This window comes from Eucalyptus grandis, chromosome 8 (assembly GCF_016545825.1).
Source record: "Eucalyptus grandis isolate ANBG69807.140 chromosome 8, ASM1654582v1, whole genome shotgun sequence".
NCBI lineage: Eukaryota > Viridiplantae > Streptophyta > Magnoliopsida > Myrtales > Myrtaceae > Eucalyptus > Eucalyptus grandis.
Window position 1 is genome coordinate 52,013,169 of NC_052619.1, and position 25,276 is coordinate 52,038,444.

The 25,276-nt window shown below is 42.1% G+C and overlaps 4 protein-coding genes across 4 annotated transcripts; 3 read left to right on the top strand and 1 right to left on the bottom strand.

The window, feature by feature from the left end:
* Positions 1–1,175: 1,175 nt before the first annotated feature.
* LOC104414929 (membrane protein PM19L) lies at positions 1,176–2,694 on the top strand. The gene is made up of 4 exons (XM_010026144.3): positions 1,176–1,381; positions 1,594–1,813; positions 1,947–1,992; positions 2,275–2,694. The coding sequence occupies exons 1-4, from the start codon at positions 1,255–1,257 to the stop codon at positions 2,395–2,397; spliced, it is 516 nt and encodes a 171-aa protein (XP_010024446.1). The 5' UTR covers positions 1,176–1,254; the 3' UTR covers positions 2,398–2,694.
* A 556-nt stretch (positions 2,695–3,250) lies between these two features.
* Positions 3,251–4,570, top strand: LOC104417419 (aspartic proteinase CDR1). Its single transcript, XM_010028702.2, has one exon. It carries the CDS (start codon positions 3,251–3,253, stop codon positions 4,568–4,570), a length of 1,320 nt encoding a protein of 439 aa, XP_010027004.1.
* A 1,010-nt stretch (positions 4,571–5,580) lies between these two features.
* Positions 5,581–8,253, top strand: LOC104414931 (BI1-like protein). The gene is made up of 4 exons (XM_010026145.3): positions 5,581–6,014; positions 7,230–7,343; positions 7,478–7,635; positions 7,734–8,253. Exons 1-4 carry the CDS (start codon positions 5,759–5,761, stop codon positions 7,938–7,940), a joined length of 735 nt encoding a protein of 244 aa, XP_010024447.2. The 5' UTR covers positions 5,581–5,758; the 3' UTR covers positions 7,941–8,253.
* A 750-nt stretch (positions 8,254–9,003) lies between these two features.
* LOC104414932 lies at positions 9,004–19,224 on the bottom strand. The gene is made up of 3 exons (XM_039300101.1): positions 18,885–19,224; positions 18,330–18,762; positions 9,004–10,817 (listed from the first exon to the last, which is right to left on the bottom strand). Exons 1-3 carry the CDS (start codon positions 19,222–19,224, stop codon positions 9,257–9,259), a joined length of 2,334 nt encoding a protein of 777 aa, XP_039156035.1. The 3' UTR covers positions 9,004–9,256.
* Positions 19,225–25,276: the final 6,052 nt, after the last annotated feature.

A 25,276-nucleotide genomic window follows, 5' to 3' on the forward strand; every position in this document is an offset into this window, starting at 1 on the left:
TCTCATCAGTGAAATATATTGAGATTGACATCAATGCAAATCTTTATATTTTCACTGGTTATAGATTCTATAAAGCCGCCTTTGCAATCCAGATTAAGCAATGGAACTCAGCATCTGCAACGAAACAGGACAATTTTGTCTCAATAATTTGGGCGACCTCTATCACTTTCCTTGCACGAGTCATACATGCATTAAAAGAGAAAGTGCTCGCCTTGACCAAATTAACAAATTATATCTTCAGGATAGATCCAAACCCTCTGATCCCACATTTCCGATTGAATTGATCCTTTCGAGCATGGCAGCCGGTTTGTTCCGATTGAAAGAGAAAGTGCTTGCCTAAACCAAATTAAAGGATTGCCATGTGAGCAGCCTGTTGAACTTTTCTCTGTGTTTACTTTGTGCCCATCGGGTTGACTCGAGGGATCATCCTGTCTTTGCTCATCGGTTTGTTCCGATTGTGTGCTGTGTTGCGTGCGCCTAAAAAATGGGAATGGGAGTTTTTGCTTTTCTTAAGCTCTCTGACAAAGGGAAAGATTTGCAGAAGCTGTCACTTATTGGAAGGCAAAGGAGGGTCTAATTTCATTCTCAAGTGGCATTTCTCTTGATATGGTGCAAAGATCAATTAAATTTTATGCTAAGCGCAAATGTGAAGGACTTAGAGGGCATCGAGGGAAAATTAATTTAACGATTCATGAGGAGCTCTGCTCGAGATGGCGAATTCAGTACTGACGCTGCTGTTCTTGCTTGTCTTGTTGGATTCATATGCTTTATGCTTTATTGACCGTGGCTATGGGGCTTTGAATCAAAGTAATCCCAAACAAATGTGGTGCTAGGAAAACTCTATGCCATCTTTGCTTGCGAATCAGGACCAAAAGAAGTTGTCTTCCGGATGGAGGATTGGCGATGCCCAGGTTGAGTAATTGTACAGACAAAGAAGACCCACTTCCTTTAAATTCTTAAATATTCTGGAACAAAGTTCCACGACCAGAATAGAATCAAAACCATATCCCTTTTCCTCTAAAATGAAGCAAACCCAGCTGGGCGAATTGGAGAGATTGCTTTCAACGGAAGACAGTCCAGTGATTCTTGCAGAGACAGATTAGAATATCATGAATCAATCTGGTCAAGAAAGGAAGCAGATTTGATCACTGAAGTCGAGTATATATAACATATACTTGTGCACCTATCTGAATAAGACAGACTTTGGTTGAAGGTTTTTTGATCTCCTCTCTTTCTAAGCCTCAAAAGCTCATAATGGCTGCAACATCCATGAAATCAGCGGCATCCGTCCTGTTACTCCTCAATCTCCTGATCTACTTCGTTGTGATTGTCATCGCCGGGTGGGCCGTGAATCATGCGATTGTGAGATCTAGGGAAACTGGTAAATATTCCAAGTCTATGACCCCGTCAACCTTGATCCTTCAGCCTATAAAGGCACATATTTCCTGTCCTAAAAAATGTTTTTGCCAAAATATTTTGGTCGAAAAGGATTTCAAGATGAACATATTCAATGTTTAATGTGCAAGTAGAGTGGGTATAGTTGACTGATCATTGATAAATTCAGTGATCTAACAATAGTATCTCCATTTTCAGCTTCAGTTTTGACGATCCCGGCCCATATATTCCCGATATACTTTCCGGTCGGAAACATGGCGACTGGATTCCTAGTCATCTTCTCACTGATCGCAGGGATCGTGGGCATGACGACTTCAGCCACTGGCTACCTGAACATCACTGAAGGGGGTATCTTAAACTTGCACGCAGCTGCCGCCTCTTCTCTCATCACGTTGCTCCTAACTTTTTTGGCTATGGGGTGAGAGGGAGACCCTTCTCTAAGCTCTTATTTTTTTACCTGTAAATTGCTATGTGGAGTTAAGAAAAGAAAAAAGCGATATGAGGTCTATCAGTTAAATGAAGCTCACACCATGACCTGGGTGCTCTTGCAGATTGGCATGTAAGGAAATCGAGATCGGCTGGACTGGTGCGAATCTGGTAAGTGATAAGACATCATAAACTTCTCTGTCAAATGGCGTGAAGAAACTACAGAGATAGTGTAGGCAGAGTTCCAAAGCATCCTGAATGGAAAAACTGAACCTAACCCAGAATGTCTCTCCTTTTTCCTCTTTTTTTTTTTTCTTCTTGTGACAACCCAGAATATCTTATGTTGTTTATTTGGGGAATTCCAATCGCCCTAGACTGGATTTGGTTTTGCTTTTTTACCTCTTGCTTTTCTGGGTTCTAACAGTTGAGCTGTGCTGTTACTTTCATGTGCAGAGAACCCTTGAAGTGCTCTTGATATTCGTGAGCGCAACCCAGCTCTTCTGCACCAGTGCCCTTCATGCCGGAGTTTCAGAAGTTACAGCGGACCCAAGTGCCTACGGCATTGGAAGAGTTTGAAGTCGATCCTACCATGTCTGGCCTAAGCTGCTCAAACAAGCTCTTACTTCGAAAACGTCATTCAGTCCCAACCTTCTGTCATTCAGTCCCAACCTTCTGTTCTGTAATTCTTTTTGCCCCCCCTCCTTTCTTTCTTGTATAATCCTCAAGGGGCTGGTTTGGTTATCTGAAGCGAGTGCTTGATCTGATGTATTCTCGTGTGTCTGTGTGAATGTTCATAATCACTGATAAAGAAAGAAACCCGTGCTTCTAAAATCATGATGTTTATAATGAGGATGAATCGCAGCATCAAAAGGATGGAGTTCATCGAGTTGCCGTAAGATTTATGTACCCGCATTGTTTAATTGAGTCTCAATCTCAAAGGCGCCAAAGTCTCCCGTGCAGCTTCCTATCATTTCTGCAGATACTCACAATCTTTCGATTTTATTTGGCACTGCATTATTTACCATTTAGCCGTCCTTGTTGCCTTCACCTAATATAATTTCAGCTCATGTATCAACAAAAGAATAGATCACATGAATCCTGTCTCCCTACCTAACTCCCTCATCAGTGTAATCTAGTCATGCAGATCATAGACATTATCAATGTCAAAAATGACAAGCTAGAACTGACATGAACTCAAAGCATCAGATTAATAATACATGGCAAAGAGTCATGTTAGAATTTGTGACAATAGAAATTGACCATTACTTATTATCTAATCAAAACGGTCTTTGCCACCTCTAACAGACAATCTTGATCTTGTCTGAATTGCTCTCGTCAATGGAAAGAGCATCAGCGGTGGATATTAATTTCGCACAAAGACATCGATCAGTAAGAACAGCAAAGCGATTGCAGCAGCAAAGGTGTTACCATGGCATCTGCACACGCATTAGTTCATTCACTCCTTTTCTTGGTGTTGAAAAATCGCCTATCCTTAGCTGCTACCACGAACGGTTCAAGTCCTCGCCGGATTGTCACTAGGCTCATTCACCGAGATTCACTCCTCTCTCCATACTACAACCCGAACGACACCATCACCGATCGCGCCACGCGAATTCTGCAAAGCTCAACCGCAAGATTGGCCTACTTCGAAGCCAAAGTCCTCGAGACGAGCGTTCATCAGCTCAACCTCATCCCGTCCTTCCCCGAGCTCTTTGTCAACTTCTCCCTGGGCCATCCTCCCATTCGGCAACTCGCGGTCATGGACACGGGAAGCAATCTCTTGTGGGTCCGATGTGCTCCGTGCAGGAATTGCCGTGGACAAGCCACTCCAGTGCTCGACCCGCTCAGGTCGTCCACGTACTCAAGCCTGTCCTGCAGAACTCCCTACTGCAGCTATGCCCCGGGCAGCAAATGCGACCGGTCCGACTGGTGCATCTACAACCAGACATACTACGATGGCCCCTCGTCAAGAGGAGTGCTTGCCAAGGATCAGGTCACATTCGAAACTCGGGACGACGGAGCAATCACCGTGCCCGATGTGGTATTCGGATGCGGCCATGAGAACGGGAAATTCAGGGACGGGAGGGTCACAGGCATCTTGGGGCTCGGCGCCAGGATGATCTCCTTGGTATCGAGGCTCGGCTCGCGGTTTTCTTATTGCATCGGCAATCTGATGGACCCGAGCTACGAGTACAACCACCTGATCTTAGGCGAAGGAGCGATATTCCAGGGCTATTCGACCCCGCTCGAAGTCGTCCAGGGGCTCTACTACGTCACGCTCGAGGGCATAAGCATAGGCCCGAAAAGGCTCGACATCGACCGCAATGCCTTCCGAAGGACTAGGCGACACGGCGGGGTGGTCATGGACTCGGGGTCACCGATGACTTGGCTGGTTGAGAAAGCGGCCCGGGCAGTCCACGGCGAGGTGAGGAGCCTGATGGACGGGGTCCTAGAGCGAGTCCCGAACGGTCCGTCGTCGCTGTGCTACCGGGGCACGGTGGGGCGGGACCTGGTCGGGTTCCCGGCCACGACGCTCCACTTTGCGGGCGGGGCCGACCTCGGGCTGGAAGCGGCGAGCGTGTTCTACCAGGCGAAGGACGACGTGTTCTGCATCGCGGTGGCCCGGAGCGACGTCGAGGGCCTCTCCATCATCGGGCTGATGGCGCAGCAGTACTACAACATGGCCTACGACGTCGCCGGGAAGAAGCTGTCGTTCCAGAGGATCGACTGCGCGCTTCTTGACGAGTAGCCATTTTTAACGTATTATCTTACCTTGTGTATTACGAAATTATTATATTAAAAACTTAATACCATAAAATAAAAAATAAAAACTTTAAACCGATACATTGTATTTACTATTTATTAATTTTCATTAAATTAGATTAATACCGGGGAAAACCACAAACCGGATAAGTAAAATCTCAAATCGGTACACCACGTGTCATCTAACTCAATAATTTGACGATAAAATTTATTGAAAATTAATTGAAGGTAATATTGTTGCAGATGTATTAGTTAAAATTCTTTTGTGATGAAAAAATTAAGGAAAAATTCCAAATAAAAGCCCAAATACCATCATTTTATCAAAAATGCCTTGAAATGAGCATTATTTCAAATGATGACTTGAATTATCATCATTTTCTTAAATAAAGATTTGAAGTAGTATTGTTTTAAATAAAAGTATAAAGTGCTCATATCAATCTTAGATAAAGACTTAAACTTACCAGCTAGACCTACCAAAAAAAAAAAAAAAAACTCACCGGCTATGAAGGATAATTTTATCTTTTAAAATTTTCCTTTGTTTTCTTTTCATTAAAAAGATAAATAAAAAAAAAAAAAAAGAAGGAAAACACATCGAGGTGAGGCTTAAAGGTGCTAGGCAAGGACCACCAAGCCTACACAAGGGTCGGCGACCCTCACCAATGCTGGGGCGAGGGTGAGCAACCCTCATCCAAATCAGGGAGAGGGTCGTCACTGAGAAAGGGTCACTGGCCCTCCCCTAACCGCTACTAACATCGTTGGCCTTCGTCACCACCGCACTAACAATGGGCCACTAATTATATATTTTTTGTGATATTAATTCTATTAAAAATGAAAATATCTCCTTAATTAATTAAGACTTGTCAGGACCGATGTAAACAAAATTAATGTAAATGGACGCGCCTTTGACTTGCCAACAACCTCGAAACGACGTTTCCTCCGTCTGATACCTATCTCGCGACCTCCGACGACATCCGACGGTGCAGATCGGGTCCCGGTCAACCATCCAGATCCACCCGATTTTCTCCCGGCCCTCGACAACTCCCACCACCACCTCTTTCCTCCCCTTTCCTTCCTTCCTTTCTCACCAGATTTTCCCGAGAAAATCACAGAGAGAGAAAGAAAAACCTCACCGCCTAGAGAGAGAAAGAGAGAAAGAGGGAAGAGAGAGAGAGAGATGGACGGATACGCGAGGGTGGGCAAGCTGGAGAAGGACCTCGAGCTCGGGGAAGGGGAGACGCTGTACCCGGGCCTCAGCTACGGCGAGAACCAGCTCCGATGGGGCTTCATCCGCAAGGTGTACGGGATCCTCACCGCGCAGATCGTCCTCACCACCGTCGTCTCCTCCGTCACCGTCCTCTACGCCCCCGTCAACGACCTCCTCCGCGGGAACTCCGGCCTCCTGCTCTTCCTCATGTTCCTCCCCCTCGTCTGTGCGTGATCCCCTTCCAGATCTCGCCCTATCTGCTTCCGCCGATGCTTGAATTTTTGCTTGTCGTGCGTGCTCGTGTGTGATCCGGTGGGAAATTGCATTCATTTCGTCGCGATTCGTGGGTGGTGGTGGTGGTCGGGGTTTCATTGGGTTACCTAGCTGATAGTAAATTGGGATTTCTGATCTTGATGCCTCTGTCTCTGTTTCGCTTGTGATTTTGGGGGAATCGCCTCTGTTTGATTGGGCTCGGTGTAGATGGATGTTCTGATTATCGGTCGATTTCAAGTAGTGCAGGGAATTGAATTTTGATGAGGTTTTGTGTTTATGGTGATGGTGGTGGTGTTGTGTCTTTCTAGCGAAATTTTGTATTTGGCGTGGATGTTCGCATTTGACGGGGATCGAGTGCTTTTCTTTGGGCCGTGCGACTTGTGGACTCTATTCCCTGCAGTTGATTCTTTTCTTCTTTCATTGGAGATCTCTCCTGATAAGCATGTGATGTAGCCCCTTGTATTGTACTAGAGTAAAAAACAAACATGCTTAGCATCGGTGTTGCGAGCCTGAGGTCAATGATCCAATTGCCAATGAATTAAACTTGTGATTTTTATCATGGATCGGTAAATTTATATACCATTGCAATTGGGTTACTTATGTTAGTGTTGCAGTACCGACCCGAGATAAAGTAATGTCTTTTGACGTTGCTTCCATGAGGAAACTTTTAAGACAAGCAAATATCTTATTTATCCAAACATAGAGTTCACCAAGGAAGTTTGAATCTGTTTGTCATTGTGTATTAGAACTGTCTCTCTTGACATGATGGGAATGTTTTCAGGTCATTCGGGTGCCATCCACTAATCTAAAACCCAAGTCTGCTCCTGAATTAAGTATTTGTCTTCCAGAGTTGTTGCCCTGTTCTTGTCTCTCCAGTTTAATAAACATCTGCACCTTTATTTGTTCAGTAAATACTGGCTATACGTATATACTGGCTTTGCAGTTTCACGTGGTTTCTGCCCCTCTGTTATGTTTCTTTGGTAGCCTCATGCATTAAGTAATGGAACTGCATTTCCTTTATTGAGTCTTCATGATCGCTGGCAAGTTAAATCTTAAATTCCTGTGGAGGCCCTTTTTCTCTTTGGCTTTTTAGGTTGTGGAAGTGTGGAGGATTATTTTTTTCTTTAATTTCATTTGTAAAGAGATTTTAATCGTGATATCTCTGCAGTGTTGTGGCCTCTTCACATTTATCAGCAGAAGCACCCATTGAACTTTGTCTTCCTCGGTCTCTTTACCTTGTCATTGAGCCTCACTGTTGGTGTCAGCTGCGCAAATACCGAGGGTTGGTATCTATTCCCTACTCCTTTGTTCGTCTGGGTTCTTCTTGTAGTTTAGATTTTCCCAGAGCATCATGTGCAAATTCCTCTTGCAATTTCCATTTTGTCTGAAATTTTCTTGAATATTGTCTGCCTGCAGGAAGAATTGTCCTTGAAGCCTTGATTTTGACCTCATCAGTGGTTTGTGCCTTAACTGGATACACATTCTGGGCTTCTAAGAAGGGCAAGGATTTCAGCTATCTTGGTCCAATCCTCTTTACCGGCCTCATTGTTCTCCTCATGACTAGCTTTATGCAGGTTGGGTTTCTTTAATCACGGACATAATGTGCCTACAACAATCACCTCTCGCGTGTTTTCATGAGCTCATTCAAATTTTCATTGTTATGACTATGCAGATGATGTTCCCACTTGGCTCTACATCAGTGGCCATCTATGGGGGAATGGCTGCTGTCATCTTCTCAGGGTACATTGTTTATGACACCGAGAACCTGATCAAGCGCTTTACCTATGATGAGTACATTTGGGCATCCATCACTCTATATCTGGACATCCTGAACCTGTTCCTGACCATCTTGAGGATGCTGAGGCAGGGAGACAACTAGATGTACATTTGATTTCTCAAGCGGCAAAACTATCATGCATTGCCAACTCCATATGCATGTGTCCCTGAAAATGCTGAGAACCTTAAATTGTTGGGGTGTACTTTTGTTTATATGTTCTACTTTAGCTGAGAGTTATGGGGGTCTCTCACTGGATTAAATCGTTGGCTCCCTTTCTTTATATCCTTGTTCACTTTGCATGACCAGAATGGATGTGCGCATTCACTATCAACATGCTTGCTATCTTCAGCTGTGTAAAGTACTTGTTGCACTCTGGAAATGGCTATTCTCTATCAAATAGTGTGATTTGCTGTTCTGCTAGTGTATGGTGAGTCGGTGACTATGATCTGATATGACGCACGGACCAACACAATGGAATGCTTACGGTAAATCGAAGTGAGTGGGGCCTAATATGACTAATTGGCAATGCGTCTTCTTCCAGAATTACAAAAATGGAGGCACAGCCTGCACCTTAAAATCCACCTGAAAAGGCAAAGAATGAAGAAGCCTCTGCCTATCTCAACTTTGAAACCCCCTAGCCTGGTTGGCACAGCCTGCCAACTGCCAACCACCTAAAACTGGCACAACTGAAGCCATCGTGTTCTGCAGAGTAGGAATCTTTACTTTGAATGTGTTTCTAATGGCCTCTTGCGTCGAGAGAATCGACTCATGCCCTTATGGTTATTAGTACTCGGTTGATTCGGAATAGACAAAGATGAAAACAGTTTCCAGTTAGAATACAGGAAAAGCCCGAAGTTTGGTGCTTCGGCCGCTGTGATAATTACAAAGACAAGGCTAGCGGAATGGACTAGCCGGCACCGCAGCGAACAGCAGAAACATCTCTGAAACTGCAGAAATTCATCAAAGCCCCTGATTTTGGCAAATTATACTATTATACTAAGCAAGAAAAGAAAGCCACCAAAGCTGCCATAACCTTGCTCACGAGAGCATCAACAACATCAAGATCAAACCACCGAATTATTGACCGATGCTTCCAAGAAATTTTACTCTCGCGAAAGCTGCCTCCTCCCAAAAGAGCAATACAAATCTTGTTTTGAGGAAGGCATAGAAGAAAGGACCAAGCTTTTATTTGTGATCATGAATGGACAATTGCACAGTTATATAGCTTCCAGCTGGACTCTGAAGAGTATATAAAACGAAGAAAACTATCCACAAGACACGCTGTTGTAACAACACAAATAAATGGCTTTGCGCAAACTAAGATAGACCAAGTGCAATGACATGATATCAAGGGGAAACTTAACCCTCAATGCTTACAGTTTCTAAAGGTTTTCAATAGTGAAAGACCATTTACTTCATCACAATTTGGGAGGCTCGTCGTCGTCCTCAATGTCCCAAGTTAAATCCTCCTCTTCTGCCCCGCTCAGGCGCTTTCGCAGATCGATCCTGCTCGCACTAGAAACACTGTCCCTCTTACCCTCGTCGTTGCCAACCATGTCTTCAATCTCGTCCCACCCGAGGTCCGCCACCTCAGGCATTGAGGGCTGCGTCGATATGATCGACACATCGCTGTCCTTGCACGACTCACTGGTGGTATCAGTCTTATCGGTCTTGCCTTCCGTATTTGCTCTCTCGTCGGCTTTAACTTCTGATGCATCACTACCTGACTTCTCCGAATCCGACTTCTCCTCTTCACCAGCTACACTCTTCTCCAGAGCCAGGACAAGCCCGGCCGATGAAGTCTCCCAGTGTCCTCCGTTTTCACCGCCTCCTGCGCATTTTTCACCAGCTCGACATTTTCGCTCTTCACCTCCAAATGCTGCTGCTCCTCCTTCCTCATCTTCATCCTCGAAATCCCACCTCAAATCCTCCTCCTCATCCCCGGAGATCGCCCGCTTCACGAGCCGAGCCCTGGCATCCTCTGCTACCTTGAGCTTATGCACTCTGTAAAAATACCTAGTCCAGAAATTCTCATGATCAACCTCCTCAGGCACAACCTTCTCATACATTTCTCTCATCACCCCACCCTCCCCGATCAAACCCTCAATCTCCTCTCTCTTCTCCTCCAACGAAAACCCTAATTTCCACTCCCCATACTCCTCCGACCCCTCCGGCTCCTCGCGGTACACGCCCGCGTCGCTCTGGATCGCGCGCAGCTGCGCGTCGAACCTGCTGTACTTCTTGAAATCGGGATTCTGAGCGGCGCCGGCGCTGCTCGGCCGCCTGCCGCTGCCGTAATCGGAGGAATCGGACTCGAGATCCAGCAGGGCCTCCTTCCCGTGCGAGAGGATCTCGGCCGTCGACTTCACCACGGTGGCGCCGATGTCGTCGATGGCCTGCCCGACCGACTCGAGCGACTCCTGGGCGACGGAGGCGCCGGCCTCGAGCGAGGTGGGTAGGTCCTTGACGGCGCGGGAGGCGGCCTCGCGGATGACCGCGGTCTCCTTCCGGAGCCCCGACCCGAACTCCTCGAGGTCGCGGCGGTAGGACTCGATCACCGACTCCGACCGGGTGGCCAGGGTCTTGATCAGGCCCCCGAAGCTCCACGCCCCGGCGGCTGCGGCGGGCGGCGGCGAGGGCGGCGGAGGCGGCGGCGATCCGGGTTCGGGTTCGGGTTCCGGGTCCGGGTCAAGGCGGGGGCTTTGGGGGATCCCGGGGCGGGGGAATTGGGTCGTCGGAGAAGACGGCTTTGAAGAAATCCATGGGAGGGAGAGAGAGAGGGGGCGGATCTGGAGGATTGTAGAGAGAGAGAATCGGTGGCGACGGGAGGAGGAAGATGATGACGCGGGGACAACGGAAGGGGGGGGAAATCTCGGCGGAATGTTCTTTTTACCGGCGTTTGATAGGCTTTTGAGGTTTGACTTGGGGAAGGACGCTAGGGCTTCATTGAGATCTTCATGATCAATCTCGGTCAACTCTCTTGCAAAATTTCATGCCGTGATGTAACCTTAAAATCTTAAATTTATTGTAGGAACGGTGATTCGGTTTTAAATTTTTTTTTCTTAATTTATCAATACGATTCTAAATTTTTGTATAATTCCTATGTAATTTTCTTGATGAACTGTGTGAAAAAAATTCATGACCTATCCACCTTGATGGTGAGTTGATGCAGCAATCCAAAATTTATCAATTTTAGTGTGCTATATAAGATGGCCGACGATGACCTGGACATCACGCTAGCAATTTTCCAATGACAATTGAGCGAAGGGAGTATATTAAGACGTATGATAAATTTGAAAAGTTGTGTTACTGAATTGACATGCATTCAATAAATTTAAAAATCGAATAAATATTTATTTAGGTACTGATGCATCAGCATCGACTTAATCAATTGATTAAGGACTGAACGCGCATCTTGAGAGAGGGCAGTGGAATCAGGCAAGGATTTGCAATGAAAAGTAGGTCATAATTCCAATATGACCGACCGAGGAACACCTCCTAAGCCCACTATCCATTGCTATCAAATTAAACCCGTCTCACGGAATTCCAACATTTTGTCAGTGGAGTCGATATTGCGATCCGAAAAAACAAATTAGAACTAATTAGATCGTCGGCACCTTTACTCCTTTAAATTTAGAAAATTGCGTCAACAAAAAATAAAAATAAAAAATCAGCAAAGTCCCATGGAACAAAGACAAAAGTACAATGAAGGGCATCGGTAACTTGATAAATTTTCGTGAACTCATATATTGGTGATTTAGTACGAAGTAATTGGAGCTTTCAGTCGATGTCTCTCTGATACTAGTAAATGTTAGCATGTATCTTGTCTGAAGCTTGGCCAGACTATTTTAGTGGGTTCATTTTCCATGTAAAGGGTAATATTAGGGGGAACACCATTCGAGTAGGACGTTCACACCTTAGAATCGAGAATCGCTTAGCCCAGTCCAATCCCCAGGTCAGTTCATGAAACTAGTCCTCATTCATGGGCGAGGCTCGACGTCGCTAGATCCGGTGAGGGCGAGCCTTGCCCGCAAGGTGGCCGGCGAGGTCGGCCTTGCCCTTGCCAACCGTCGCCGCTAGCCAGTCGCCGGACCTCGACGACCGGCGGGAGGAAAACGACAAAAATAAAAAAAAAATTAAAATATTATTAAAAGTTGTCAACATTAGTACCGAGTAGGCCATGTCAGCCGGCCGACGTCTAGTCAGTAAAATGCGGCCAAAATTGATTGGAAATGACTGAATTGACACAACATAAAAAGGTTTAGGATTGAATCGGCACCAAAAAAATGTTTAAGACTAAATCGGTACAAAATCAAAAAACTTAAAACTTTTTTGGCACTTTTTCCCGCTGACCATGACCCTCCACATTTGCCTCCGGCTCTTCGCCTCCTACTTCTCTGATTGAGCCTTCGCCTCTTAATTTTCAGGTTTTGGCTTCGACTGCTGCTCCAGATGCTATTCCAGAGGCTCCGAATGCTGCTCCCATGCCTCAGGCACCACATCTCCTTGTGACTCAAGCCACAGGTAAGATCTAGATAAGCTATATCTTCCCTTTTACTCAATTTCGTTTAACTTATCAGTTCGGCCAGTTTTTTTATTTTTCCACCAATGCCCATGTTCTTTTGATTGCACATTCTCAGGGCACGTGGGTTTCCATGAGAGTATTTTTCAATGGCTCTGTGCCCGACGACTATCTGTCTTCTTTTCCCGTAATGCGTCAGAATGGACAATGGATCAACGTGCCAGGTGCAGAGCCCTTATTTTTCCATTAGGACTAATTACAATTTCCATTATGTGCACTTTGTGGTGGAAAATCATATCCATAACCTAATGTTAGCTGAGAGGTCTAAACAATGCAAACATGAGAGCAATATGCCATTTGACATTGAAGGATGGGACTTTTCGCTGCTTAACATGCGTTCACTTGAATTGTATAGCCAATGAGGTATTCGTAGGGATGTGGCTATAAGGTAAGTGAGTGAGATCTCACCATGCGGCAATCTTATTATATGGAGATTAACGAATGATGCGCCCTCACATGTCATGAGGACATGGGCCCAATTGATAGGTGACCGAGCATAGGAAGGACATGGGCCATCATCAAACCTATTAGGAAATATCAAGAATAGACTTCACTAAGCCCTTTTCTAACATGTTCACTTCGAGCTCATCAAGCCAATTTCTCTAAACCATCCCACTAAGATAGGACTAATCTAGGATCCTACTACTAATCCTGACTTAGGGTGCGTTTGATTAAACTTTTAGGAAAAGTCCTTAGGAAAATGCAAAAACTTTAAGTTAAAGGAATTTTTCAAAATGTAAATTGCATTTGGTAAATTGTAATTTAAAAGTCCATTCCGAAGTAGCCTTGGGAAAAATAGTGTTTGGATAAGTTATATTTGTAAAACCTTTATTATTAAAAAATTGTTTGGTGAAGGGTAGCGGCCGCCAGTGACTATCGCTGGAGTCGGCGGCCGTCGTTTGAGGTTGTTGGACCTCAGGCGACCCTTGGAGACCATCGGCGAGGGCTGCCTAAGGTTAGACAACCATCGGTGACCTAGGCAAGACCCTCACTTGAGGTCGCATGGCCTCGGCGAGGGCCGCCGGTGGTCGAGCGAGCCCCAACGAGGGTCGCTGACCATAGGTAAGACCCTCACCTGAGGTTGCGCGGCCTTGGTGAGGGTCGCCTGAGGTCGGGTGACCCTCGGCACAGCCACCCTTGCCAAGGCCACGTGACCTCAATGAGGTCTTGCTTAGGTATCATGACCCTCGACGAGGGTCGCACCCTCGTCGAGGATGCTTGACCACCGGTGGCCCTCGCTGATGCCACGTGACCTCAGGCGAGGGTCTCACTTGGGTCGCTCGACCCTCACCGAGGGTTGTGCGACCAGATCACGTGGCCTAGATACCCTTCAGAGGTTGCGTGACGCACCGGCGATGGTAGCCTTAGTTTCCTTAACTATCACTGGCCTCTCTCTCTCTAGTTTGTTGCCCACCCTCGGTAGTCCTGTGCAATCCGAGCGTTCGCATCAATGAAGAAGATGAACAGTAGAAACAAGGGTAAAGCCAAAGCTGAAAGCCCAAGGCAAGTGCCTTAGGCTTTCAGTCTTTAGAAAGCCAGCTTTCTCCTAAATGGGGTTTTTAAATTCTTTCCCAAACACCTGATATTTGCCCAAAATGCCTTTAGGTGTCCAAAGCCCATTGAAAATGCAGGTTCCAAATGCACCCTTATATGTGCAATAAATCCATGGGCATGAGCCTTGCTAGTGATTTCCTTGAATCATGACGATGAATGATATATGCAAAAGTATTTCTCGTAAATCTCAAATATTATTTCATGGCAAATTACATGTCACTAAATTTTTTAAATTTTGAAGTTGCCATGCATGAAATAAAATTCATAAAATTGTAGTGAATGTCGCCCCAAACGTTTTAGAAGTAACTTAAAACACGTGCAATAATGTTTTGGCTTAAAGATGACCTGATTCATATTGTAAAGGGTTGATTGATGGCTATAAGAAAGGAGTGAGCGGCCATGCGGTTCCTATGAAGTGTGAAGGGAATTGTTAATGAAGCGAATTTGCAATAAGGACATGAATTTCTAATTTTACTCCTTGAGCATAACTTAAAAAATCAGGATCAAGGTCAAAACAAGGCTCTATCAACCGTTCTAATACTGCCGCGACATCGGCAACCTGAAGTAAAAAATGATTCAAATGAGAAGGGAAGCACGGAACTTAATGCAACCCTTTAAAGAAAACAAATTCTTCCCTATTATCAAGTGCCGAAAATCGATGGAATGCCATTTATTTTACCTGGTTATTATGATTTAGGAAAACAATAGACAAAATGACCGAGCAAAAGGCAATAAAGTGGAAGCATATTAATTTTGTCAATCTCCATAAATTTGGAAATCTTATACAAAGAAATGGAGCTTTGTTTGAGGAAGATGGCATTAAATCAATAGTTACTTAGAAAAAATGTAATTAGAGAATTACATGAATAAACTAAAATTTTAATTATAACATTGCAGATTGAGTTAAAGTATAAAAAGTAAATTGAATAAATTAAAAGTTTATGGATCATATTGCACATTGAGCTAAAGTTTATGGACTAATTGTACCATTATCTCTTATCAAAGATACCAAGGTAAGGTTTTTGGTTTTTGGTATTGCTCAAACACAAGTTTAGATGAAGACACAACTTTTCTCAAATAAGATCAAGACATAACTTTTATTTTAAACATTCCACATCCTCCACCATCTATTACGAAACAAAAACATGTCCGGTCCTATATACGAGCACCGGCTCGGTGCTACCAACCCAGGATCCTCGGCATAAAAATGGATCGGACTCAAAAGTACAATCATCGGAAAATTCAGGCGCCAGAGCAAAGGAGGCCGCGGGCTCGATGGCGCCGGCCAAGCATCGTCGGTTTGCGTGGGGATGGCTTGGCGACACTTAGCCAAGACGAAGAATTTCGGCCCTCGTCTCGAATGCTCCCTCTCGGCTTCTCCCTCCTTCTATCTCACTCTCTCACTCCCGATCCCATTCTTTGTTCTCTACAGAAGCGTGAAGGAAAATGGGAAAGAAAGGAGATAGGGGTTGGGCCAATAAACAAAAGTGGAGTGGGAAGGCCCAACCCTGGCCCGGCTCTGCTCCCCCAAAAAAAAAAAAAAAAATCAATAATTTAATTTTAATTCTTTTAATTTTTAATTTTTTATACAAATTTTTCTTAAATTTTAATACCGGTAATGCAAACGTTCTTAATACCTATATGTTATGCAATCTAATGAAAATTATTTTTGTTTGGGGGTTAAAGATTAATTGTTAATTTTCTTTGCAATTAAACCCTAAAATTACATTTGGCTGTCACGATAAAATTTAGAATATGATAACATTTATCATATATTTGGTACTTGCTCAAAATAGTATAAAGTCATAATAAAATAGGCTATAAATAAGATAAAGTTATCCCATGAGAAAGATGTGGGATAAAGATGACTAGACTTTCTAATATCCATAATAAGAAAGTAATTTGTCTCAACTAACAAAATTTTTAAATTAACAAAATTAATATTATATTTTAATATAAATAATGTTTTAATTCTAATAGAAAAAAATCAAAATAGCAATTTATTTTTTTAATTTAATCTTATTTATATTTATATATTGAAATTTAAGTATATTTTATAATATAAATTCAATATATAAATATAAATATATATTGACATTTATTACATATTTCAAGTATATTTATTACATATTTTAGGTGCTTTAGTACTTTAGGTATACTAATACATTTTACTATTTAATAGAATTTTGTTAGAGAATGATGGAAGGGGAAAATAAATAAATAAGAAAATAATTTAAAAAAGAGAGGAAAATAAAATAAAAATAAAAAAAAATAAATTAGGCTGGAGTGTCATGAAAGATTTTACCATCTTCTTTTGTAAATTTTTTTTTATTCATTTATACTAATTTGTTATTTATGTCAATCAATATATATGATATAATATGAATATATTTGACTTTATTACTATAATTACCAAATGGTGAATAGGATATAGTAAAATCCATGGATTTCATATCTTATTATATTAAGTCTTATCCTAGTTAAAAATTCAAACAACCAAATGGAACATAAATGCATAACCAAATTTTAGGTGTCAACATGTTCAAAAATGGTTTATGCAATTCTTGAGAGCATTGATGGTTAGTTGAAAGGGTCTTCAATTGAAAGCACAAAATGGTAGCATCCTCTATGTATGAAAAACAAACTGCTCCATCCCATATTCTTTTGTATCTAGATGCGGAAGAAGAACAAATGGGTCCTCCATCGTATCTAACAACAAATCAAATCTTTAAAAACCAAAATTGCTTAGAAGGAGAACACTTGGGCCTTACATACAAATACTCAAACTACTTAATAGCTTAAAATTTTAAGTGATAAATCCCTCGACGCGGCATTAGAACCAGTTCAAACCTCAGCTGCACCATGCTCGTTTACAACACAATTAAGACATTTTTGTTAACTATTGTCCATCAATTTAAACTCGATTGAATGTTAAAAGTCCCGCATGATTGAAGCATGCGGTAACTATGGCCACAATGATGCCCTGTATAGTTTACCTTAGCAAAATGTAAGTCACAAGAGATAAATGAGCCGTGCTAATGGCCGAAAAGCAACAATTTAATTGGTTAATTTTCCAAATAAAAACAACGACAATATTTATTAATATCAGTATACACAATCAAAATAACAAATTATTATTAATTATTAATAATGTTTGGAGGTGGTGTGTAGTATCATCCTGGGCTCGATAATTTAACTCTATTGGGCTGGTCGGCCCAAAGAAACAAAACCTAATGGTGTCCCATTTTAAATTGGGATTGGATCAATACTTATGTTCATACTCATAACAGATATCACCTCTCACTCGGGGCCGTGGAAGTCCATGAGCATACCTCCTCAATCGGGTGATGGACCAATCCATATCTCAAAAGAAAATTAAAGAAAGACACCATGATAATCTGCATAATAAATTAATCGTCGTTGGCGGGATTAATCAAAGATTTTGACGGATCCATTAAGCCCTTTGAAATAGATTGGCTCATGAAACCTATCTCTTTTGCCAAGAATTATAGTAAGTAGCTATAGAATGTCATGAGCATAGAAGGTGGGCGTTGCTTACTTTACTCAATATCCCCTCTAATCCATCATCAATTTCGTTGGTAGTTGATTCAATTTTTTTTTGAAAAAATCTGCCATTTGGCAGCAAATCAAATGTGCTGGCATGATTAATCTCGGACTAGGCATTGCACCATGCTCATTAGGGCATCGACTCCGTAATCATTATGATGTTACCTCTTGGAGTGGCAACCTTCCCTTATTTTAACCCTCCTTCACCGGGTTCAAGGAACTTAGAGAACAGATGGAATATAATAAGAAAAGAGTGAGATTGAGTCCGAGACGAAAGATAGGCTAAGAGAAAATCTATTGCGTTTTATCTTATCCTATGAATTGTGTTCGATACGTGATCGGATGTAGGACCGGACATGCTTCTGTTTTGTAACAAATGGCGGAGGGTGTGGAATGTGTAAATAAAAAGTTATGTCTTGATCTTATTGAAGACACGATCGCCAGAAAAAGTCATGTCTTCATCTAAGCTTGTGTTCCAACAATCCCAAACTGACGCAGAGAAAGCGATGCTTGGAAAGAATTCCAAAAGATGGTGTTTATTTTGGATAAGGAAGTGCGGATTACAATATCTTTGACGCCTATTTATAAAGAGGTCATCATCTAGAAAATAACCAAATAACTAAAATATAGTAACAAAATTGAAAAGATATTGATAAACTTGGAAATCTAAAATCTAATAACAAATTAAAGAAACGATATTAATAAACCAAAAGTATCTTAAATCTAATAATAAATAAAGGGAAATGCGTGAATCAAATATTGTAACCCATTTGCAATTTTGAAATCACATAATCCTCTTTGATTTGTGGGACTGCCTGCTCTTATGATGCTCCAATGTTTTCATAAAGGCATTTGCATATTGTTCTACATCAGTCTCCTCCACTTCATAAGAACTCAACCCCGAGTTATGATTAGGATAAAGAGGAGTATCTGGAGGATAATACTCAAATAGGTCCGCTACATTGAACGTTGGGGAGATGGTGAGGTCACCAGGAAGATCAACAACATAGGCATTGTCATTAATTTTCTTCACGATTCGACAATGACCAACTTTCTTGTGCTTCAGCTTGTTATATGTACCAACAGGAAAGCGTCCCTTGCGGAAGTAGACCATCACTTCATCACCCTCAGCAAATACCTTGAGGCGACGATGTTTATACGCAATGACTTTATAATGTGAGTAGTGGAAGCTTCTAGCTGTTGCTTCACACCCTCTTGTATCTATTGTAATTTTGTTGCTAAGTTTTCAACCACAACACTATATCCTAGGACTTTGGGCAAAGGCACGAGATCTAGTGTATGTTGTGGTGTTCGCCCATAAATAACCTCAAATGGAGACTTACCCGTGGAACGGTTGACAGTGTTGTTAAAAGCAAACTCAGCAAGAGCAAGATACCGTTCCCATTGCTTTGGCATGTCACTACAAAGACACCGAATAATATTTGCCATAGTACGATTGACAACTTCAATTTGACCATCAGTTTGAGGATGAAAGGAGCTGTTATACTGCAAATCCGTCCCAAATAAACGCCATAGGGTCCTCCAAAAATGACTAAGGAATTTGATATCACGATCAGAGGTGATAGTTTTTGGAACACCATGCAAACGAACTATTTCTCGCAAAAGTAAACTCTCTACATGAGAAGCATCAGAAGTCTTCTTGCAAGGGATAAAGTGCGCCATCTTTGTAAACTTGTCCACTACCACAAAAACAGAATCCATACCTCATTGGGTTCGGGGAAGCCCCAACACAAAATCCATTGAAATGTCTATCCAAGGTCCAAAAAGAATAGGTAGAGGGGTGTAAAGTCTAGTGTTCCGAGAATGGCCTTTTGCAGTCTAACAAATGTAGCACTTTTTCACAAATCATCCAACATCCCATTTTAATTGAGGCCAATAATACTGCTCCTCAACTAAGGCAACAGTTTTATCTCGCCCACAATGTCCTCCAAGGGAGCCACCATGTAGCTCTCGAATAAGTTGTTCTCGCAAAGAGCTTCGAGGAATGCACAACTTGTTGCCAAAAAACAAAAATTTGTCCTAAACAATCATGTCACCATGAGAACCTGTCACAAAACATTTCTCCCAAATTTCCCAAAAATCTTCATCATTAGCATAAAGAGCACAGAGATGATCAAAACCCACAATGTCAGTGCGCATGGTAACAAGTGTTGCAGCACGACGGCTAAGTGCATCAGTGACTTTGTTCAAGTGGCCCACCTTGTATCGAAGCACGAAATTAAATTGCTCCAAAAAGGAGACCCAATGTCCATGCATTTGATTTAGATGTTTTTGGCTCTTAATATATTTGAGTGCATAATAGTCAGTGTTAAGGACAAACTCATGTTGATAAAGATAGGGTTGCCAATGCTTAATAGCTTGTACTACAGCAAAGAACTCATGCTCATAGGTAGACCATCACTTGTGAATATCATTAAGTTTCTCGCTAAAATAAGCAATAGGCTTACCTTCTTGGGAGAGAATAGCACCGATTCCTACACTAGAAGCATCACAATCTAGTTTGAATACCTTTTCAAAATTTGGGAGCATCAGTATTGGTGCCGTGGAAGGTTTTTCCTTGATGAGAGCAAAATTGGCTTCTGCTTTGTCACCCCAATGAAATTTTCCTTTCTTTAAGCACTCGGTGATTGGAGCCATAATAGAACTGAAATTTTGAATAAAGTGTCGGTAGAATGTCGCAAGCCTGTGGAAGCTACGCACCTCCCCAACGATCTGGGGAGTCGGCCAGTCGCGGATGACAGCTACCTTTTATGCATTAACTTGAAGGCCTTCTGCTCCGACAATATACCCCAAGAAGCAGAGTCAATCAATCATGAAGCTACACTTCTTCAAATTAATGTACAATTGGTTCGTCTGCAAGGCTGATAAGACATCCCTTAGATGCTCCATATGCTGTTGACCATCTAGACTATATATGAGAATGTCATCGAAGTAGACAGCCACAAACTTGCCAATAAAAGGTTTGAGAACCTGAGTCATCAAGCGCATGAAGGTGCTAGGTGCATTCGTGAGGCCAAATGGCATGACAAGCCATTCGTACAAACCTTCATTTGTTTTAAAAGCGGTTTTCCATTCATCGGCAGGGCAGATGCATACTTGGTGATATCCGCTACGTAGATCAATCTTTGTAAAGACCTTTGATCCCGCAAGTCGGTCGAGCATGTCATCTAGGCAAGGGATTAGGAATCAGTACTTGATAGTAATCCGATTAATTGTCTGGCTATCAACGCACATACGCATACTTTCGTCTTTCTTTGGAGTGAGGAGTGCGGGGTACTGCACAAGGGCTCATGCTTTTGCGCAAGAAGCCCTTTCGAAGAAGTTCTCCTACTTGGTCTTGCAAAATTTGGTTTTCCTTCGGATTCATCCGATAGTGCGGCAAATTAGGGAGGCTCGCTCCTGGAAGAAAATCAATCTCATGTTGGATATCCCTCGAGGGCGGTAATCCAATAGTTAGATCCTCCGGAATAACATCGCGAATGCCCTCAATAAGGGCCGAAGAACCGCCAAAATGGGAATAATGGCCTCTTGATTGCCTTTCTCCACAATCATATACATGCCCTCACGTTTACGGACGTTTAGTATAATCCTGCACTTTGCTTCTTTGGGGCCTGGGGAGTGTTACTCATCGGTTTCAAAGTAATCTTCGTCTTTTTCCACACAAAAGAATATGTGTTCTCTCGAGCCCTATGAGTGATATCAACATCGTATTGCCATGGTCGTCCCAGTAGAACATGACATGCATCCATCTCCACTACATCACAAATTATGGTGTCCTTATAGGACTTTCCAATTGAAATAGGTGTCACCATGAGTTCGGCCCTTTTACGAATCCACCCAATTGTACAAGGGGGATGTAACTTTGTCTTTAGTTGTAGATGGTCCACCAAAGCCTTGGACACTATGTTCTCACAACTTCCGTTGTCGATGATAACATCGCAAACTTTGCCATTGATAGTACAAGGGGCACGAAAAAGACTATTATGTTGCGTGTCTTCTCTTCGTGGAGCAAGCAATAGTCTTCTAACAACGCAGTTGACATGCTTGCCCTCCTCATCCTCCACTTCTTCCTCATCAATCCAGTCGTCTTCGTATATGTCATCCTCATGCTCGACAACATTGGCCATCCTCCGCCGTGGACAATCACTTGAACGATGTCCCAATTCGTTACACTTGTAGCATTTGATTGGTGGTGGCTTAGCGTACAATTATGAGCATTCTGATTGGTGTTACGATTGTTTGCAATAACTGGTTCCTTGCGCACCCCAGTAATATTTCTTGGAGTTCGGTTCATAGTGTTGGTTTGCTGGTTGGAGGATTCTTGAACATCTAGTTGTCTCCCCTTTCCAAATGATCCTCGAGCGGAATAATTGTTAGCCTATTAAAGGGGCTAGTTCTCTCTAATTTACACATTTTTATGTAGTTCATGGACTAGATTCAACATATATGAAAAGTTCAAAAACTCTACATTGAACAAATTGAAAGTCCAAATACTACATTGCACATTAAATTAAAGTTTAAGGAGCATATTGAATAAATTAAAAGTTCAATAACTACATTATACACCGAATCAAAATTGATGGGTTATTTTTATCGTAATCCCCTTAGAGAAAGAAATTTGTCATTGGGTTATTTTCTTCTTTTTTAAGCCCAATGTCGATATCAAGTTTTCGAGAAAAAGAATCCTCCAACTCCCATAATTGAGGATGGTGAAGAGAAGTAAGAGTAAGCATGCTCATCTTCATGTCACTCCTAGGTTTAACATGTGCAATGCACATGATCATTTGGAGTTTTATCTTTAGAATGCCTAATTCCTATCAATGAAGCAATTGCAATTCTCTTATTCCTTCGATAGGCCACTTGATTCTAAGAACATATTGATGGGACTAAGAGAAATGATGGGAGCTTTTCAACAACATGGAGAACCAAGTTGGTGAAAATGCCATAGTCGTTTATAATAAGTGAGAGGTGAGTCACCTCGCAGAAGAAGCATAATTCATACCACTTTCAATAGTCAAACTGCCGACATATAGAATGAAAAACAAGCTACAATAGCCAATTATTTCCTGTTGTGGACACAAACATGAGCTATAAGAAAATATGAGTTAAGATGTGCATGCATCTCGACCTGTCGAGTTGATACTTCTGCAAGAAATGCAGATTGGGTGGACAGTATATGTTTAATTCTTAACTGGATTAGGTTGAGAACCGACTAGATATGATGGCTCGAGTGCGTTCGGTGTGCACTAGACGGTCCGCCGCAAGACAAAGGGCCTCTAGGTATATATAAGCGGCAGGTCGGTATGTGAATGTAGGAATTTGGTTGAACCCGAACGAAGCTCTTTCGAAAGCAACCAGATCGAGTGACTGGTGTCAATCAGATAGCTAAATTGAGAACCGAACTTTATCATGGCGAGAGAAGACAAGGAAGATACTTGCATTGTACGAGAGGGAAAAAAGACATCATGAAGCTTTACAAGCTTCTAGAGAGAGAGAGAGAGAGAGAGAGAGAGAGAGAGAGAGAGGTTGAGGAACTACAGAGCAGAATCAAAGGCCTGCCTGAGAGAACAATCAATCAAGATTCTCTGATACTCCCATCGAGAAGGCAGAGTGCAATATTTTTTTTCAGAGGGTTTTTATATGTCGAAAATGCGAGCACGAGAGGAATGATATGCATGGCATGCCCATGCAGTTTTTTATTTTTTGATATAATTGAGATTAGTCCAATCGAGATTGATCTTCTCCCTCACTGTCCCGGGGCTCGAGAGAATATCTATGATTTGGTCACTGTCCTCTGTCTGATTTTTTTTCCTCCTTTTTTTTTCTTACATAGGATGTTGTCGATCCAAGTCGATGGTGGAAGGAAAAAGGCCCGACATGAAATGGTGATTTTGATAATCAAATTGAATTATTTTAAATATAATATAATGTTTCGCCCAGTTTAATGGTTGAAATATGTCCAATAAGAGATCATATAATTCGAATCCGGGTTAATATTTCTCATGTAAAAGGATGAAGTTTTATCCAGCGAAAAAAAAAAGCGTTGATGTTGATGTGTAGGCTTCGAGAGTTGGATGAGATAACCCTTATCTGTTTTCTTTTAAATTAAAACTTCAGATGTAATTAGACATGTGGCGTTAACAACTCTATAGGAAGGGGACCATGACCTTTATGAATCAAAACTTGCGAGGCAATTATGTCATGTTTTGCACTAATGGGTGGAGTCATTAAATAGTGTATCAACCCTAGCTTACTTCTTCAATCCAGAAACATTACTTCGATATCAGGACCATACCGAATTTTTATTTTGATTTGTGTGAGGGTGTACACTCTAGGAGTCGTCATAATAACATGAACTACAATACTTAGTAAATCACTTGCCTAAGAGATTCATAATGAGATGTCTTATCTATCAACACATACAACAGCGAATCGAAGAAATTATGTAGTTTGGCCTCATGCTACAATTTGTCATCCACAGATCGATCTTAGACTGAAAATCATCTCACCCCAAGCCAACAGAAGCATGTGGGGTTGACCTTGATCATTGCAAAAAGATCAGAAATGAATTTTTCAGAGGGATGTTTCATGTAGGTACATCTAAAGACTTTTCACCAGAGCACTAGCTGTCGTGGTCACAATTTCCCCCATCCAGAAAAGATTAATAAAGGGGCAAAAAATGGTGGGCTCCAACGAAATTCCAAGCAAGATATGGTGCGCGTGGCACAGTAGCACTAAGGTTAATACTGCTCAACTAGTGCTCCAAAAACAACCCATTAGATTTAGAGGTTTGCCACATGTGGGCAACCTGTGCGCATGCAAAGCTTGTACGGCGGCTAAAGAACAGGACCCTGAAAAAAAATATATACTTTAATTATCAACGGACCACCTTATTCGCATTATATGTATACCAACCCACTTTACTTCCTAATTATGAAGAATCGCATTTTTTATCGGCCTATTTCTACATATGTCACCATCACGTCGTAAATCAGATGCACAAAATACAATTTTACAAAAGCGTATTTGGTTCTACAAGCAAAAGAATGCAATATATTTTCTCAAGCAAGAAAATTCTTGTGGGGCCTTCTTGTCCGAGAATCACTCAAGCCCTAGATCAAGAAATGGACCACATGTGCCATGGGGTTGGGGCACATTCTCAAGATGATGTACGTAGTTGTGTGGGGCCTTGACATTGTGGATGTCGGAGACACATCAGTGGGTCCAATCATAAGCTCTCTCTCTCTCTCTTCTTTCTCCCTTGGGCCTCTCCATGATCCTTGTTGGGAGGAGTGAGCTGAGAGAGGCTTAAGTTAAAAAGGCGACTTTTTGGGGGACCAAATCAAGATTAGGGTCATCGATTTTTCCAATATATTCTGCCCTTGACTCCTTCACCAAAGCCAACATGAGTTTGTCCTCTACAAAAGAATATTTGAATCACCATATTTATTTTCAAATGCTAAAAAGCACATCCTATTCAAATATCAGGTGTTATGATGCTAAAGTAACTCATGCTACAATTCTATAAAAAAGCTCAAATAACCTTTAAATGAAAAAGATATCTATACCTGAAATTGACATGAATGGGTAGGTAGAAAATATCGTAATATTCATCGTATTATCTCTCAATATTCATATACATCATCACTAAGTAATACCCATCAAGACCTTTATGTGATTCTTTCATTTTTCTCTTGTTTTGAAAGAGCAATTC